Source organism: Zonotrichia albicollis, chromosome 5, assembly GCF_047830755.1.
Source record: "Zonotrichia albicollis isolate bZonAlb1 chromosome 5, bZonAlb1.hap1, whole genome shotgun sequence".
NCBI lineage: Eukaryota > Metazoa > Chordata > Aves > Passeriformes > Passerellidae > Zonotrichia > Zonotrichia albicollis.
In genome coordinates, this window is record NC_133823.1 from 6,434,808 (window position 1) to 6,452,145 (window position 17,338).

Sequence of the window (17,338 nt, forward strand, 5' to 3'; positions counted from 1 at the left end):
CCCAGATCCTGCAGGAAACACCTTCCACTATCCCAGGGGTGCTTCTTCCAAACCCTGATTCCCTCCTGGAATCCTGGAATCCTGGAAAGGACCTCAAAGCCCCCCAGATCCTGCAGGGAACACCTTCCACTATCCCAGGGTGCTTCTTCCAAACCCTGATTCCCTCCTGGAATCCTGGAATCCTGGAAAGGATCTCAAAGCCCCCCAGATCCTGCAGGAAACACCTTCCACTATCCCAGGGTGCTTCTTCCAAACCCTGACCCTCCTGGAATCCTGGAATCCTGGAATCCTGGAATCCTGGGAAGGACCTCAAAGTCCCCCAGATCCTGCAGGAAATACCTTCCACTATCCCAGGGTGCTTCTTCCAAACCCTGACCCTCCTGGAATCCTGGAATTGTGGAAAGGATCTCAAAGTCCCCCAGATCCTGCAGGAAACACCTTCCACTATCCCAGGGGTGCTTCTTCCAAACCCTGATTCCCTCCTGGAATCCTGGAATCCTGGAAAGGACCTCAAAGCCCCCCAGATCCTGCAGGAAACACCTTCCACTATCCCAGGGGTGCTTCTTCCAAACCCTGATTCCCTCCTGGAATCCTGGAATCCTGGAAAGGACCTCAAAGCCCCCCCAGATCCTGCAGGGAACACCTTCCACTATCCCAGGGTGCTTCTTCCAAACCCTGACCCTCCTGGAATCCTGGAATCCTGGAATCCTGGAATCCTGGAATCCTGGAATCCTGGAATCCTGGAAAGGACCTCAAAGCCCCCCAGATCCTGCAGGAAACACCTTCCACTATCCCAGGGTGCTTCTTCCAAACCCTGACCCTCCTGGAATCCTGGAATTAAGGACCTCAAAGCCCCCCAGATCCTGCAGGGAACACCTTCCACTATCCCAGGGTGCTTCTTCCAAACCCTGATTCCCTCCTGGAATCCTGGAATCCTGGAATCCTGGAAAGGACCTCAAAGCCCCCAGATCCTGCAGGGAACACCTTCCACTATCCCAGGGTGCTCCAAGCCCCTTCCAACCTGGCCTTGGACATTTCCAGGGATGCAGGGGCAGCTCCCCTTTGAGTGCCTCCATCCAGGAGCTCCAGAGGCTCCTGGGACATGGATAGGGACGTGTTGTACCCAAATGTGAGGGATATTTCCTAAGGAATGGGGATCTGGAGCAGGTTCCTGTGCTTGGGAATGGCCATACAGGTGTGGGGCAGTGAGGGATTATGGAATATTGAGGCTGGAAAAACTCCCCGAGAGCATCAAATCCAAAAGTTCTCCCAGCCCTGCCCAGGCCACCAGTGCTGGGAGCAGGGATGGAACTGGGTGATCCCGTGGGTGGGTTTGGGGTAAAAATTGGATTTTCCATGGGGACAAACTGGCCCAGCTGGGATGTGGGCAGTGTGGGAAAGGAAATGGTGGGGACAGGGGGCTTCTGTGGCACCTGTGGGGTTGGAATTGCCATTCTAGATAATTCCCAGGAGTGGGAATTCTGCTCCCCACCCCACTGTGGATGCTGGATATGAGGATGGAGCAGCACCTGGGGGTTCACTGTGCTCAAACCCCGGTGAATTTGAGCTCCAGCCAGAGGGGAGGATGGAAATGGATTCCCTGCCCTGTGTCAGAGGGATTTGGGAAGGTTTTTTTGGTTTTTCCTGCTGTGTGGGGTGTGATCCATCAGCCCCTGGCACTGCTGGAGCCTGTGCTCCATGTGCCTGATCCTCCTGCTTTAATTCCACCCTGGAATTCATTAGAAGACAAAGAGAATATTTAGAAAACTTCAACGTTCTTGAAATCAGGGAATGGGGATTGTTCTTGGAATTCTTTTGTGCTGCTGATGTGGGGAAGGGGTCAGGACAAGAGATGCTGCTCCATGGGCAGCTGCATTCCAGGGCATTCCTGCTGGTTTGCCATGGAATGATTTGGAGTGGGAGGGACCTTTAAGCCCATCCAGGGACATTTTCCACTATCCCAGGTGGCTCCAAGCCCCATCCAGCCTGGCCTTGGACACTTCCAGGGATCCAGGGACAGCCAGAGCAAATCTGGGAATTCCATCCCAGCCCCTCCTCACCCTCACAGGGAGGAATTCATTCCCAAAATCCCACCCATCCCTGCCCTCTGGCAGTGGGAACCATTCCCCCTTGTCCTCCCATCTCTTCCCGTGGGAGATCCTGGCCCCCCAATCCCTTTTCCCTGTCTGTGCCCCATGAAATGATTTATTCCCCTTTGCAACGTCCTGACTCCCCCAATCCTCCGTGCTGGGGGTGGGGACAGGAGGTGACACCGGAGCACGGGGGTGACTCCAGGGCTGTTTCCTCCTTCATTTCCTCCAATTTCCCTGATTCTGTTTCCCCTCCTGCCTTTCCTGCAGCCTGCAGGGGGTTCCTAGCAGAGCCCCCAGGGCTGTCTAACCTTCCTTCTGTTCCCTCCTCACGCAGCGCGGAGCCAAGCCCAAAAAGGTGCTGTCCGTCTGTCTGTCCGTCCGTCCGTCCCTCCCCCACATCCCGCGCGCGCGGCCGCATGCTGGGGCCATCGTCACCCTCACCGTCCCCATCCCGGCGCTGCATGGCTGTCCCTGCATGTGCTCCCAGCCTGGGAGGGGACACGGCTCAGGGTGGGCTCGCGTCACCATCGTGGAGGGTTTGGGTGGGAAAAGCCTCGGAGAGCAGCAGCGAGTTGTCAGCGGTGTCCCCAAGTGTCACATCTGCAGGGATGGGGACTGTCCCCTGCTCTGGGCAGCCTCTTCGATGTTTTCCAGCTCTTTCCATGAAGGAATTTTCCCACTCTCCAGCCTGAATCTCCCCTGGCACAACTCTCTCGGATATTTTTATAACCCCCTGAATCCTCGGTGACCTGGGGACAAGTGGCACCTTCTCAGGGCTGTCCTGTCCCTGGGCTCTGGTGCCTCTTTGGGGACACCCAAACCCACCTGGTTTGTGACAATTACTGAAGGCAGAAATCCTGAATCTCCCCTGGCACAGCTCTCTCGGATATTTTTATAACCCCTGAATCCTCGGTGACTTGGGGACAAGTGGCACCTTCTCAGGGCTGTCCTGTCCCTGGGCTCTGGCGCCTCTTGGGGACACTCAAACCCACCTGGTTTGTGACAATTACTGAAGGCAGAAATCGTTCGTGCAAGGATGAGCTGAAACTCCAAAGGTCCTGGGAAAGAATCCCAGAATGGTTTGGGTTGGGATGGACATGAAAGCCCATCTGATTCCACACCACGGGCAGGGAATCATCATTCCCTGAAGGAAATTTGGGGATTATTTGTCCCCCTCTTGGGAATTGTGCCGAGAGAAAAGCCAAGGTGGGCTCTGGAGCCGTGGGAGAGGGGAGAGAGGTGTTACCTGTGCACCCTTCGGTCCAGATTTGCTTTCCAGCTGCCTCTGTGTTGATTTTTGGGTGGAAAAACGATCCAAAAAGTTCTGTTTGTCCATGGGAAGTCCAGAGGAGAGGAGCAATGTGGAATCTGCCGAGAGCCCGTGGAGAGAGGCCAGGAGCACCTGTCCCCAAGTGTCCCCTCCTTGTGTCCCCCAGATCCAGGTGTCTCCATGTCCCCAAGGCTTCAGGGGCCGTGTGGATCCCTCAGCATGGTCCTGCCAGCTCCAAGGGGCTCTGCTGGGATGGGATTCCTGTTGGGAATGTTGGGTTCTGGTGGGTTTGCAGCTGCTCCGTGTCCCCGCTGTGTCCCCGCTGTCTGCTTGGAGCTGTGGCTGGGATTAGGGTCAGGGGGTGTGACTGTCACTGTGCTGGGGATCTGTCACTGCCCTGGGGATCTGTCACTGTCACTGTGCTGGGGATCTGTGACTGTGCTGGGGATCTGTGACTGTCACTGTCCTGGGGGTCTGTGACTGTCACTGTCACTGCCATGGGGATCTGTGACTATCACTGTCCTGGAGATCTGTGACTGTCACTGTCACTGCCCTGGAGACCTGTGACTGTCACTGTCCTGGCAATCATGGATCCGTGACTGTCACTGTCCTGGGGATCTGTGACTGTCACTGTCACTGCCATGGGGATCTGTCACTGTCCTGGGGATCTGTGACTGTCACTGTCCTGGGGATCTGTGACTGTCACTGCCATGGGGATCTGTGACTGTCACTGTCACTGCCCTGGGGCTGTGACTGTCACTGCCATGGGGGCCTGTGACTGTCACTGCCATGGGGATCTGTGACTGTCACTGTGCTGGGGATCTGTCACTGTCCTGGGGGTCTGTGACTGTCACTGTCACTGCCCTGGAGACCTGTGATTGTCACTGTCCTGGAGATCTGTGACTGTCACTGTCACTGCCCTGGAGACCTGTGACTGTCACTGTCCTGGCAATCATGGATCCGTGACTGTCACTGTCCTGGGGATCTGTGACTGTCACTGTCACTGCCCTGGGGCTGTCACTGTCACTGCCATGGGGGTCTGTGACTGTCACTGCCATGGGGATCTGTGACTGCCACTGTCCTGGCAATCATGGATCTGTCACAGCCATGGAGATCTGGGGCTGTCACTGCCATGGGGATCTGGTTCTGTGACTGTCACTGTGCTGGGGATCTGTGACTGTCACTGTCCTGGCAATCATGGGGGTGTGACTGTCACTGTCCTGAGGATCTGGATCTGTGGCTGTCACTGTCATGGGGATCTGTGACTGTCACTGTCCTGGGGATCTGTGACTGTCACTGTCCCAAGGATCACAGATCTGTCACTGTCCTGGGGATCTGGGGCTGTGACTGTCACTGTCCTGAGGATCTGGGGCTGTGACTGTCACTGTCCTGGGGATCATGGATTTGTCACTGTACTGAGCATCCTGGTTGGGTGACTGTCACTGTGCTGAGGACCCTGGCTCTGACTGTCACTGTCTTGGGGATCATGGATCTGTGACAGTCACTGTCTTGAGCATCTGGATCTGTCACTGTTCTGGGGATTGTAGTGACAGTCATTCTCCTGAGGACTGTGGCTCTGTGACTGTCACTGTCCTGGAGGTCTGGATCTGTCACTGTCACTGCCCTGGGGGTCTGTGACTGTCACTGTCCTGGGGATGTGGATCTGTCACTGTCCTGCCCCTCGTCCTGGCTGCACAGACACACCTCACACAGGGATGTCCCCACTGAGGGGCAGCCCCATGCCAGGCCCTGCTGTCCCCTCACAATTCACCCTTTTCAGCCTCTCATGGCCCTGAGAGCCCCCCTGCCCCCACACAGGGCTGTGCCATCTGCGGGCGGGACCTGGATAATGAGAGTAATTAGCGGGTAAATCCTCGTTCTGGAGATTAGGGCGGCTCCTGTGTGTCAAATATAGACTTTAATCTACAGACTTTATTGTGCAGAGCTGCTGCCAGATGGGCCTTGCCCCCTGCTGGGCCCCTCCCCTGTTTTCCATGGATTTGGGATGCTGTGGCCTTTGGGTTATGCTGTTCCCAGGGGCTGCAGGACACTGGAGGCCCTGTCCCTTGGCTGTGACACGGTGTTGGGTGTCCCTGTTCTTGGAGCAGGAGGTCCATGCTGTCCTCAGGAGGTGCTGGCCTCTGTCCTGGGCCAGGCTGCCTGGGAAGGACCCCAAAATCTGGTTAAAGAGCAGGAAAAGGGTCTTTCTTTCCCAGGTCATTTTTGGGATGAAGCAGGTTGTGCTGTGTTCATCCCCACGACAGTGTGTCTGTGCTGGTGACAGGCCAGTCCCTTGTCCTGCTGCAGTGCTGGGTGACACTGCGTCATGGATGTCACCTCCCAGGGACACGGAGGTGGCAGGGCTGTGATGGGAACAGGGAACTGCCAGGGATGCAGGGAAAGGCTCCAGCAAAAGCTCTGCCTCACTTGGGAGCTGCCAGGGTCTGACACGTTCAGGGATCCTGGAATTGTGGAATATTTAGGTTGGAAAAGCCCTCTGAGACCCCTGACACTGCCAAGTGTCCCCAGGTGCCACATGCACAGGTGGCATGTGCTGGTGCTGAGACCCTGCTGTTAAATCCTGTCCTGCCACCTCAGGTCACCTGTCCCCTGCTGCTGCAGCCAGTTTGATCCTGGGATTGTCCCTGGAGGATCAGGTTTGTCCCTCTGCAGTGACATCGCTGTCCCAGTGGCATTCCATGTGCCAGGGCTGGATTCCTGCTGTGCCCTGGTGCTGGGGCCTCTCTGCTGGGCACCTGCTCCATCCCATCCCATGCCATGCCAGGGTGACCCGTCAGTGGTGGGGTCAGTGTGCGGGTGTTATCCTGGTCTTATCCCAGTGTTATCCCGGTCTTATCCCGGTCTCCATGCAGGAGTGGTGGGGTCAGTGTCTGGTTGTTATCCCGGTGTTATCTTGGTCTCCATGCAGGAGCAGCCGGATCAGTGTCTGGTTGTTGTTCCAGGGCTATCCCGGTGTTATCCCGGTGTTATCCTGGTGTTATCCCGGTCTCCATACAGGACCAGCTAGGTCAGTGTCCGCTTGTTATCCTGGTGTTATCCTGGTCTCCGTGCAGGAGTGGCCAGATCAGTGTCCGGTTGTTATCCTGGTGTTATCCCGGTGTTATCCTGGTCTCCATGCAGGAGCAGCCAGGTCAGTACCCAGTTGTTGTCCCGGTGCTATCCCGGTGCTATCCCAGTGTTATCCTGGTGTTATCCCGGTGTTATCCTGGTCTCCATGCAGGAGCAGCCAGGTCAGTGTCCCAGTGTTATCCCGGTCTTATCCCGGTGCTATCCCAGTCTCTGTGCAGGAGCAGCCAGGTCAGTGCCTGGTTGTTATCCTGGTGTTATCCCAGTGTTATCCCAGTCTCCATGCAGGAATGGCCAGGTTGTTATCCCGGTGTTATCCCGGTGTTATCCCAGTCTCCATGCAGGAATGGCCACGTGGTTATCCTGGTGTTATCCTGGTGTTATCCCGGTGCTATCCCAGTCTCCATGCAGGAATGGCCGGGTTGTTATCCCAGTGTTATCCCAGTTTCCATTCAGGAATGGCCGGGTTGTTATCCCGGTGTTATCCCGGTGCTATCCCAGTCTCCATTCAGGAATGGCCGGGTTGTCATCCCGGTGTTATCCCAGTGCTATCCCAGTCTCCATGCAGGAATGGCCGGGTTGTTATCCTGGTGTTATCCCGGTGTTATCCCAGTGCTATCCCAGTCTCCATGCAGGAATGGCCAGGTGGTTATCCTGGTGTTATCCCGGTGTTATCCCAGTGCTATCCCAGTCTCCATGCAGGAATGGCCAGGTGGTTATCCTGGTATTATCCCGGTGTTATCCCAGTGCTATCCCAGTCTCCATGCAGGAATGGCCAGGTTGTTATCCCGGTGCTATCCCAGTCTCCATTCAGGAATGGCCAGGTTGTCATCCTGGTGTTATCCCGGTGTTATCCCGGTGCTATCCCAGTCTCCATTCAGGAATGGCCGGGTTGTTATCCCGGTGTTATCCCGGTGTTATCCCGGTGCTATCCCAGTCTCCATTCAGGAATGGCCAGGTTGTTATCCCGGTGCTATCCCGGTGCTATCCCAGTGCTATCCCAGTGTTATCCCGGTGCTATCCCAGTGTTATCCTGGTGCTATCCCAGTCTCCATGCAGGAATGGCCAGGTTGTTATCCCGGTGCTATCCCAGTGCTATCCCAGTCTCCATGCAGGAGCAGCTGGCCCATTGCAGCCCGGAGCAGGTGCCAGCTGTGCTGCTGAATGCAGAGGGGCCACCCCAAGCCCCGTTGATCCTTTAAAGGAATGGATAAATCCATCAGCTCCCAAACCCCAGCTCAGCCCCGCTGCCCAAACCGTGTCCATGGCAGGGCCTGGATGATCCCAGGGCTGATTTCCCAGGCACTGCTGTTCCTCAGGCTTGGTGACACCGCTGTGGCAGCTCTGTGTGTCCCCAAAGGAGCCTGTGGGGATTATTTTGATGTCACCCTCTGGGGCCAGGAGCTGAGCAGCAGCTGGTGCTGCAAACTGATGACTGCATGGAAAAGAGCTGGAGTTAACCTGGCTTCTCCTCTCCAATCCCCCAAAGAACCAGGAATTCTCCCATCTGTGCTGCTGCCACCACCTCCTTCTCATGGATTTAGGATAAAAAACCTCCCTTACCCATGCCTGAGGAGTTTCAGGGACAGCCCAAAGCACCTGACACCATTTCCCTGGGGTTAACTGCATTTTCTCCCTGCTGCTGCATTTATTGGATCTTTGTGTGGGAAGAGTTGATATATTCTGGATTTAGGGAGCAGAGCTGTGTGCGAGGAGAGGAGCTGGTTCATTAGAGCAGCTCTAATACCCGTAATTATCTTAAACTTAAATCCGTGTGAGCCTGCACGTGGCTCCTTCAGAAATGGACACAGCCCTGGGATCATTCAGGGGCTTAAAGGCACGGATCCAGGATGATTTCATCTGGAAATGCTTCAAAAGGGATTCCTGTTTTGGGCCAGGGCTGGTGGGAGTGGGAGGGAGATTCTGTTGGAGCGTTGGAATGGATTTGAATGATCCCAAAAGCTGGGCCTGTGTCAGCTCTGGCTCCTGGAGGGGTTTGTGGTGCTCAGGGTGGTGGAGCTCGGGGTTTCTTTGTTTGGAGATGCAATTCCAGCTCCCAAAATTGTCCCTTGGGAATGCTGCCCTGCCCCCAGCGCCTGCACGCAGCCAGAGGGAGCTGCAGGAGAGGAATCATGGAATGGGCTGGGTTAGAGGGGACCTGAAACCCATCCAGGGACCCCTCCCACTGTCCCAGGTGGATCCAACCCCAGTGTCCAACCTGGCCTTGGGCACTGCCAGGGATCCAGGGGCAGCCACAGCAAATCTGGGAATTCCAGCCCAGCCAGGAATTCCTTGCCAAGATCCCAGCCCAATCTCCCCTTTCCCAGTGGGAGCCATTCCCTGGCTCCTGTCCCTGCAGGCCTTGTCCCCAGTCCCTCTGCAGCTCTCCTGGAGCCCCTTCAGGGGCTCTGAGGATTCCCTGGAATTTTCCCTTCTCCATTCCCAGCAATCCTGACTCCAGAGCAGAATTATGGGATGGTTAAAGCCCATCCAGTTCTATCCCATGCCACGGGCAAGGGGACACCTCCCACTATCCCAGGCTGTTCCAAACTCCATCTAGCCTGGCCTTGGACACTTCTCCCACCCCTGATTCCCTGATCTAGGGGTTTTTCAGGAGTCAGATCCCAGCACAGATCTGTTGGACACTGGATGTCCCCAGCCTGACATCCTCGAGGGGCTGCTTCCAGGGAATGCCAAAGAGGCCTTTAAAGGCTTTTCCTAGAGATTGGCAGGATTGTGCTGAGGGACTGGAAATACTGGAGGTAAAATTCCCTCTGTTGGGTGTGAGCCTGAGGCACCCTGAGCTCCCCTCCCTCATAGTGTGGGAATTTTGGAAAATGACACAGTTGGAATGGGAGCTGGATGAGTCTGTGTTCATGTTACATAATACAACAATCATACAATGGATGGGATTTAAGATGTGTGCCTGTAAAGGGAGCTGCTCTCCTGCTCTCCAGCACTCCGTGGGGCACCCCAAGGATTCATGGAGAGTTTGGAGATGGTGCTTGGTGACATCCTGTGGGTTCCCAGCAGAGATCTTGGCCAGGGACACCGGGAATGCCGGGCAGGAATTGCGGGAACGGTCCTGGCAGGGTAGCGAGGCTCGGGGCGTGCTGGACTCCGCCCTGAGGGGCATTTTTAGGGCAGGGATTTTGGGGCAGGGGCTCTCCGAGGCCGGGGGCGTCTCTCCGCACCCTGAGCTCCCTCGGTCCGCCCGTGTCGGTGCGGAGCTGGCGCTGGGTGGCGGCGCGGCAAGATGATCCCTCTGTCCATCTGTCCATCCCTCGGGGCTCGGCGCCGTCCATCTGTCCATCCGGGCTCCGCTCCGTCCGTCTGTCCGCTCCCGGGGGGTTTTCCGGCGCGGGGCGGGTTTGGCTGCGGGCACGGCGGCGATACCGAGCGCAGCCACGGAGCCGCCAGCACCGCGGAGCTGACACCGGGGGGGCTCCGAGCCGCTGAGACCCTCCCCGAGCGCAGCATCACATCCCCATCCCCATCCTCATCCTCATCCGCCCGGCTCGGTGCAGCGCCCGGCGGTGCGGCCCCTCCGCGGTGATGTCATGAGCCGCCGGGGCGGTGGTTGGAGCCACCGGCGGAGCGGGGACGAGCGGCCGCGGCCGGGGGGGGCTGCCCCGGACCCCCCGAGCCCCCGCCGAGCCCCCGGGCAGGCCGCGGCCATTTGCCGTGTCCGGCCGCGCTAACTGACCCGCTGCTCCGTCTCCTCCCGCTCCGGCCGTCCCTGCGCGACGATGAGGCAGGCCCCGGCCACACGCAAGGTACGGTCCGCGCCCGCATCCCCCGCTCCGGCATCGCGTCCCCGCTTCCCGGCCGCCTCCTCGCTGGTTTTGCCCGTTTTCCCCGCGTTGATGCTGCCGGGCTGTAATTGGGAGCGTGACGGGCTCGGGGAGGAGGGGGGCGGTGGGTGAGCATCGGTTCATGGCTGGCTTTGCCTGCCGAGCTCCCGGAGTCCCCTCTCCGTGTCACCCGGCCAATGCAGCGCCTCTGCGGCTCTGCCGGGGCCCTGTCCCCGCTGCCGGTGCCATCTCTGTCCCCGCTGCCGGTGCCATCCCCTCTGCCTGGGAGGGTCAGTGCTGTCCCTGCTGCCTGTGTTGTTCCCGCTGCCGGTGCCATCCCCACTCCGGGGGTGCCAGTGCCATCCCTGCTGCTGTCCCTGTGCCCATGGCTGGTGCCATCCCCGCTCCAGGGGTGCCAGTGCCATCCCTGCTGCTGTCCCTGTGCCCACAGCCTGAGAGTGTCAGTGCTGTTCCTGCTGCTGGTGCCATCCCTGCTTCCAGTGCCACCGGTGCCCACCCTGGGGAAGCTGTGTGCCCACAATCCCGGTTTTCCTGCCAGCCACGCTGCTGGGTTCAGCCTTTGGCATTCCCAGGGGCTGGCAGTGCCCGAGTCCCTGCCAGGCTGCCATTCCCGCAGGTGACAGCGCGGGCACTGGCCTATATGTTTATTTTTAGTGTAACCACGATGTCACTGCTCAGCTTAAAGAGAAATCCTGGGAATTTCTGGCTGTTGGCAGGGAATAGACCTGAGCTGGTCTGTACCTGGCAGGAAATGCTCCTGATTTACCCCTGCACCTCGCTGAGCTCAGACACCGACGCTCCTCGTCACGTGTCCCTGTTAATCCTATTCCCCATGGAAAGTTTCACGGATGCTGCTTTCCCTGTGCCCCGTTGGAGGGGGGAGTGGGGGCTGCTGGAGCTCAGCCCCAAGCCTGGATTCCTTCCTGCTTTTTTTTGTTGCTCCTTTCCTCACCCACGGAATCACACCTGTGAGACCTGGGTGGTGCTGGTTGTTTAAAATGCAGAATTCCCAGCTGTATCCCAGGGAACCACACCCTGAGGGGCTCATCCTGGGGCTGAGACTCAGCTCCAGCTGAGGGGAGGTGCCTCCAAAGGGGCCAAATTCCTGGGAATGGAGTGGGATGGCATCAGCATGGAGCAGCACTGGATCAGTGCCTCGGCATCATCACCCCCAGCATTGCCCGCCCCACTCAGGAGCTGCTGCCAGTCAGAATCCTCCTGGAAACTCTGGGAATCCTCCACAGCAGCAGCCACAGTGAAGTTCAGACCTTGAAACTTAATCCAGGAGAAAGCTCCAGTGACACCTCCCCTGTCCTGCCTGCTGGAAGGTGACATTCACACATTCCTGCTCACCCATCCAGCACTCGCTGCTCCTGCCTGGATCGGGATTCCCACACCTGGAGCAGAACCAAGTCAGGAGGGATTGTGGGACCCCACGTTCAGCAGGCAATGCTGACCCCACCACAGTCAGTCCTTGGTGTCCAGGAGGATTTTTCCAGAGTTGCTGCTGCCAGGAGCTGAGTCCATCTCGGAGCGCACCGGTTCGGAGCCCCCAGCGCTCCCCTGGGAGCTGAGGTTTTGTAATTCCATCAAATATTGATGCAGCAGCATTACACAGCAGAGCAGAACCTCCATGGAACATCCATCCCCATCCATCCATCCGTCCATCCATCCCCAGCAGGGAGGTTGGAGCATCCTGGATCCAGGTGGGGCTGGAGCCTCTGCTCCCAGTGCTGGCATGATGACGGACACCAGAAAATCCACGTCCCATCCTGGTCACCGACTTTTCCAGAGCCCAGGGATGACTGGCTGGGGACAGATGGTGCCACCATGGAGGGGAGCCCGGCCATCCCCCATTCCTGATGGAGAGAGCAGCTGGAGCATCCCAGAACATCCCTTTGCCATAGATCCCAAGGGTCTTGGAGCTTCAACTTTGAGTGGTCATCACATGGAGGGGACCAGAATTCCCAAGGATGCACAAAGCAGGATTATTCCCTGTCATTCCACGTGGCTTTAGGGATGGTAACCAGGAGGCTTCTCCCTGTTTTTAGGGTTCGGTGTGGTTTGAGGCAGGGTTTGAATTGGTGCCCCTCACCCCACGGCCAGGACAAGGCTCAGTGTCCCCCAGTTTGGGGCTCAGTGTCCCCCAGGACAAGGCTCAGTGTCCCCCAGTTTGGGGCTCAGTGTCCCCCAGGACAAGGTTTGGTGTCTCCTGGGACAGGGATCAGTGTCCCCCATCCAGGAAAAGGCTCAGTGTCCCCCAGGAAAGGATTTGTTGTCCCCCAGAACAGGACTCAGCTGTCTCAGGTGACATTTCCCCATGTCCAAGGACTCAGGGGTCGGTGTGGGACCCCCCAGCCCTGCCCCACTCCTGAGCCCTCCCACGTGTGGAATTCCTGAAGAAGACGTTTTCCAGGTGTTTCCCAGATTTTTGTTGCTGCTCCATGTTGCTTACTTGGACTTTGGGAAGATGCTGGAGAGCTCCTGAAGAGCATCCTGAGGGTTTCAGCTTTTGCTGCTGCAATTCCATTTTCCTGACCAATATGGTCACTCAGGACATGTCATCAAAGATGGGAATGTCTTTCCTCGGGATTGACATGGAAACAGGCTGGAAGTGAGCAGAGCAGGATTTAGCTGAAGCAATGCCAGAGGTGATGGGAAGTTTGGAAGTGCAAACACATCCAGGGTGATATTGAAAACAGGGAAATAAAGCTCAGAGGTTCCTGAGGCCTCGGGAGGGAACACGGCCGTGTTGGAGATCAGCTGGAGCTGCTGGTCCCTGGTGGGCTCCGTGTGCCTCCTGTCCCCATCCTGGACGTGGGATCATGTGGCAGTGCCATTATCCATCTGTTCTGCTCCTGTTTATTCCCAGCTGGGATTAGGTCATGGAATCAGAAATGAGGGAGAGCGTGGAAGTGCTCCAAGGCTGCAGCTGGACAGATGTTCCCAATGCCCACCCGCTGCCGCCCAGGACCAGCCTGGTCACTCCTCCTTTTCCGTCCATTAGGGATTGTTTTTAAGGGGGAAAATATTAAATAATTTTGTATTTGTCTCTGTTCCAGGCTGAGCCCTGTGGCCTCCCCTCCCTGAGCTGCTGGGAGCTGCTGCATGTGCATGGAGGGGTGTGGGTGGGGTCCTGCTCCAAAATCATGGATAATTTAATTCCAGCCATGAAAGGAAAAGCTGGGAGTGTGGGATCAGCTCTGTGGTGTCCCTGGAATTTCTGGTTAAACAAAGCAGAGCCTGGGGGCTCTGAGGCAGCTGCTCAGGGTGCTCTGGGCCTTTTGGAGAACCAGAGGGATGAGGAGAGGAGAAAACTCACGTTTAAGATTAAATCCTTTCCATCTCCTACTCCGGAACTCTCTGGGAAAGGTGTGGGAGGTCAAACCCCCCGTGCCCATGGAATGCCCAGCCAACCTGAACCAGGCTTTGCCTCTGAAGACCAAAATTCCTTGGAAATACAGGGTGGATGTGCCCTGGGGTATCCGGGGGGGTTCAGGATGTGCCCTCTGTGCCCAGCTCTGTCTCCACACTCGGCTGGAGGGGCAGGGATGGGGCAAGGGCTGGCTCTGGGCTCTGCTCCTGTGGTCCCGTGGGAGCTGTGCCAGGGGATCCCATGGCAGCTGTGCCCATGGAGCAGGTTAACGAGCCCCCAGGCTAACGATGCCACGCCCGGTGCCACGGGGCACGCTGACGATGCCGGGCACACTAACGATGCCGGGCACACTAACGATGCCGTGCTGTCTTTTGTCTCCTTTCCCTGCTCTGCCGCTCCGGCCGCCGCCGGCTGTTCTCTGCTCCTCTGTCCCTGTGTGACTGTCTGTCCTCTCTGCTTCCGCTCCCGCTGCCCTCCAGAGCACCGCCCGCCGGCCCAAGGTGAGCAGCCACGGTGGGGGCACCGAGCGCGGGGGGCACCGGCGGCCCCGGGGGTGCCAGCGCCACTCCGAGCATCAAATGCCAGCCCCGTCACGAGCATGGATCACTGGGTGCCAACAGCTGGAGCCACTGGGTGCCAGCTCCACACAAACATGGGCCATTGGGTGCCAACCCCACTCAAACATGATCCCTTCATTGCCAACCCCACTCATTGGGTGCCAGCCTCAATCAAACATGGGCCATTGGGTGCCAACCCCACTCATTGGGTGCCAGCTCCACACAAACATGGGCCATTGGGTGCCAACCCCACTCAAACATGATCCATTCATTGCCAACTCCATTCAAACATGGCGCCTTAGGTACCAACCCCACTCAAACATGGGCCATTCATTGCCAACCCCACTCAAACGTGGGCCATTGGGTGCCAACCCCACTCAAACATGGACATTAGGTACCAACCCCACTCAAACATGGGCCTTTGGGGCCAGCCCGACTCAAACACAATCCATTGTTTGCCATCACCACTCAAACATGATCCATTCATTGCCAACCCCACTCAAACATGGGCCATTGGGTGCCAACCCCCCTCAAACACAACACATTGGATGCCAACACCATCTCAAACATGGTACATTAGGTACCAACCTCACTCAAACACGAGCTGTTGGGTGCCAGCCCCACCCAAACACAATCCATTGTTTGCCAACACCACCCAAACATGATCCATTCATTGCCAACCCGGCTCAAACACGATCCATTGGTTCCCAGTCCCACCCAGACATGATCCATTCATTGCCAACCCTACCCAAACACGAGCTGCTGGGTGCCAGCCCCACCCAAGCACAATCCATTGTTTGCCAACACCACCCAAACATGATCCATTCATTGCCAACCCCACTCAAACATGAGCTGTTGGTTGCCAACCCTGCTCAAACACAACTCGTTGGGTGACAACCCCACTCAAACACAACCCATTGGTTCCCAATCCCACCCAAACATGATCTGTTGGGTGCCAACCTCACCCAAACCTGATCCATTCATTGCCAACGCAGCTCAAACATCATCCATTGGTTCCCAATCCCACCCAAACATGATCTGTTGGGTGCCAACCTCTCCCAAACATGATCCATTCATTGCCAACCCCACTCGAATGTGTCCATTCTTGTGGATGCCAACTCAAACATGATCCACTGGGTGCCAACCCTGCTCAAACACAACTTGTTGAGTGCCAACCCCACTCACAAACAATCCATTCTTTGCCAGTCCCACTCAAATATGATTCATTGGGTGCCAATCCCACCACAAAAAGGATGCAATTGATACCAACCCCATTCAAACAGAATCCATTGGGTGCCAACCCCACCCAAACATGACCCATTCATTGCCAGCCCCACTCAAACGTGGCCATTCTTGTGGATGCCAATGCAAACATGATCCACTGGTGACCAATCCCACCCAAACATGATCCACTGGTGACCAATCCCACCCAAACACGACCCCTTGGTTCCCAACCCCACCGTTGTCCTTCCACCTCATTGTGCAGAGCCCAGAGGAGCTCACAGGTCCTCGGATGGACTCCTCTGGAGCAGGTCCAGATCCTTGGGGACCCTTTCCTAGGATGGAGCTGTGTGAAATCCATGTGGCAGTGCCCAGGCTGTGCCAGGGGGTCCCTGTGGGCATTGCTGGGATTTGGGATCTGAGTTTAGATGGGATCTGAGAGATCAGATCAGTGGGATCTGAGTGGGATCTGAGGGAGCCTGAGGTGGGATCTGAGATCAGATCAGTGGGATCTGAGTGGGATCTGGGAGAGCCTGAGATGTCAGGCAGGGCTGTGTGGTCCCACCAGGCCCTCAGGGGCTGCTCCAGCCACCAGCATTCACCTTGGGAAGGGACTTATGGCTTGAAGGGAGGAAATGTGGCAGAGAAATCCTTAAAGGTTGAGTTTGGAGGTGGAGAACTCTCCTGCGGGGAGGGCTCCATGCTCAGCAGGTGCTTCCAGCCCCAGGCAGGGGTGGATTCCACCAGCCCCTGGGTTTTGGGATGCCCCCATTCCCTGGCTTTGGATGGTTCTTGTTGATGTCTCTGCAGGGATGTCCCATGGGACCTCCTGCTCCTGTGGCCTCACACCTTTGGCAGGGAGGTGGAGTTGGGATCCTGGAATCACGGAATGGGTTGGGTTGGAAGGGACCTAAAGCCCATCCAGCTCCACCCAGGAACAGCTCCCACTATCCCTGGTGGCTCCAAGCCCCATCCAGCCTGGCTTTGGACACTTCCAAAGCTGTGGTGTGGCAGCCACAGCTTCTCTGGGAAACCTGTGCCAGGGTCTCAGCACCCTGGAATTCCTTTCCAATATCCCATCTAACCCTGCTCTCTGTGGGGATCTGTGACCCCAAAAGCAGCAGGAACAACAAACGTCTTTGTTTGGAGCTGTATCTGAAAGAAAGCGTTTGGGGCTTATTGCTACCCAGAAATTCCCCATTTTCTGTGCCTGGGAGAACTGGGATCATCCCAGGAGGGCAGGCTGGGCCTGTCTGAGGGGTGCTGGACTTTCTGCCATTGAGTGAACTCAGATTTGCCTCCATTTTAGAGAAAATAAGGGCAGAGGGTGAATATTTCTCTTTCTCAGCTGTACCCATGGGTGAAACCACACACTAGGTGAACCCTCATGGCACCAAAAATCCCATTTCTAGAAATAAAATCAAGTCAGGAAATTTAATTTACACAGTCAGAGATAAGTGGTCCATGAATAGGGTGGTCCATGAGGAGACCAGTGGGAGCCTGGGGGGTCCTGGTGCTTCCCTCACCCCTTTTCCCATTGGAAAACCCACTGGGCTCAGACAGTGATTAATTAACAGCCTCATAAGTGCTAATGAAGCAGCACCAGGCCTCGCTGGGCTCTGGGAACTCACTCCTTGTTGATTTTCTTATTGCTCCCCTAAATCTGGGTTCTCATCTTGGTGGGCTCTGAGGTTTTGCTGGGAGAATGGAATCTGGAGCTCTGGAGCTGGGAAATGGAATCCTGGAATGGTTTGGGTTGGGAGGGACCTTGGAGATCACCCAGTGCCACAGCAAGGACACCTCCCACTATCCCAGGGTGCTCCCAGCTGGCCTTGGGCACTTCCAGGGATGTGAGGCAGCCCCAGCTTCTCAGGGAAATGTGTGGAGTCCTTCCCCAATGGATTATCCATGAATCCAGA

At 56.8% G+C, this 17,338-nt stretch overlaps 1 protein-coding gene and 1 long non-coding RNA gene across 13 annotated transcripts in view; both read left to right on the forward strand.

The window, feature by feature from the left end:
* DCTN1 (dynactin subunit 1) overlaps nucleotides 1-17,338 on the forward strand; it is a 75,725-nt gene that overhangs the window by 29,126 nt on the left and 29,261 nt on the right. For 6 of the 12 annotated variants that reach the window (XR_012580349.1, XM_074540622.1, XM_074540619.1 and 3 more), the window contains exons 5-7: nucleotides 2,428-2,448; nucleotides 10,209-10,226; nucleotides 14,121-14,141. The exons of 3 other annotated variants lie outside the window; for them this stretch is intronic. Coding sequence is in view for 8 of the 9 variants with exons in the window: in XM_074540622.1 (XP_074396723.1) it covers nucleotides 2,428-2,448; nucleotides 10,209-10,226; nucleotides 14,121-14,141 (60 nt within the window). In the remaining variant the exon portion in view is untranslated. The remainder of the gene's footprint in view (nucleotides 1-2,427; nucleotides 2,449-10,208; nucleotides 10,227-14,120; nucleotides 14,142-17,338) is intronic. 3 more of the 12 variants (XM_074540620.1, XM_074540626.1, XM_074540621.1) reach the window with 2 other exon arrangements.
* On the forward strand, nucleotides 14,148-15,046 carry LOC141729107 (uncharacterized). Its single transcript, XR_012580351.1, has 2 exons — nucleotides 14,148-14,500; nucleotides 14,593-15,046. It is a non-coding gene; the product is annotated as an uncharacterized LOC141729107 (long non-coding RNA).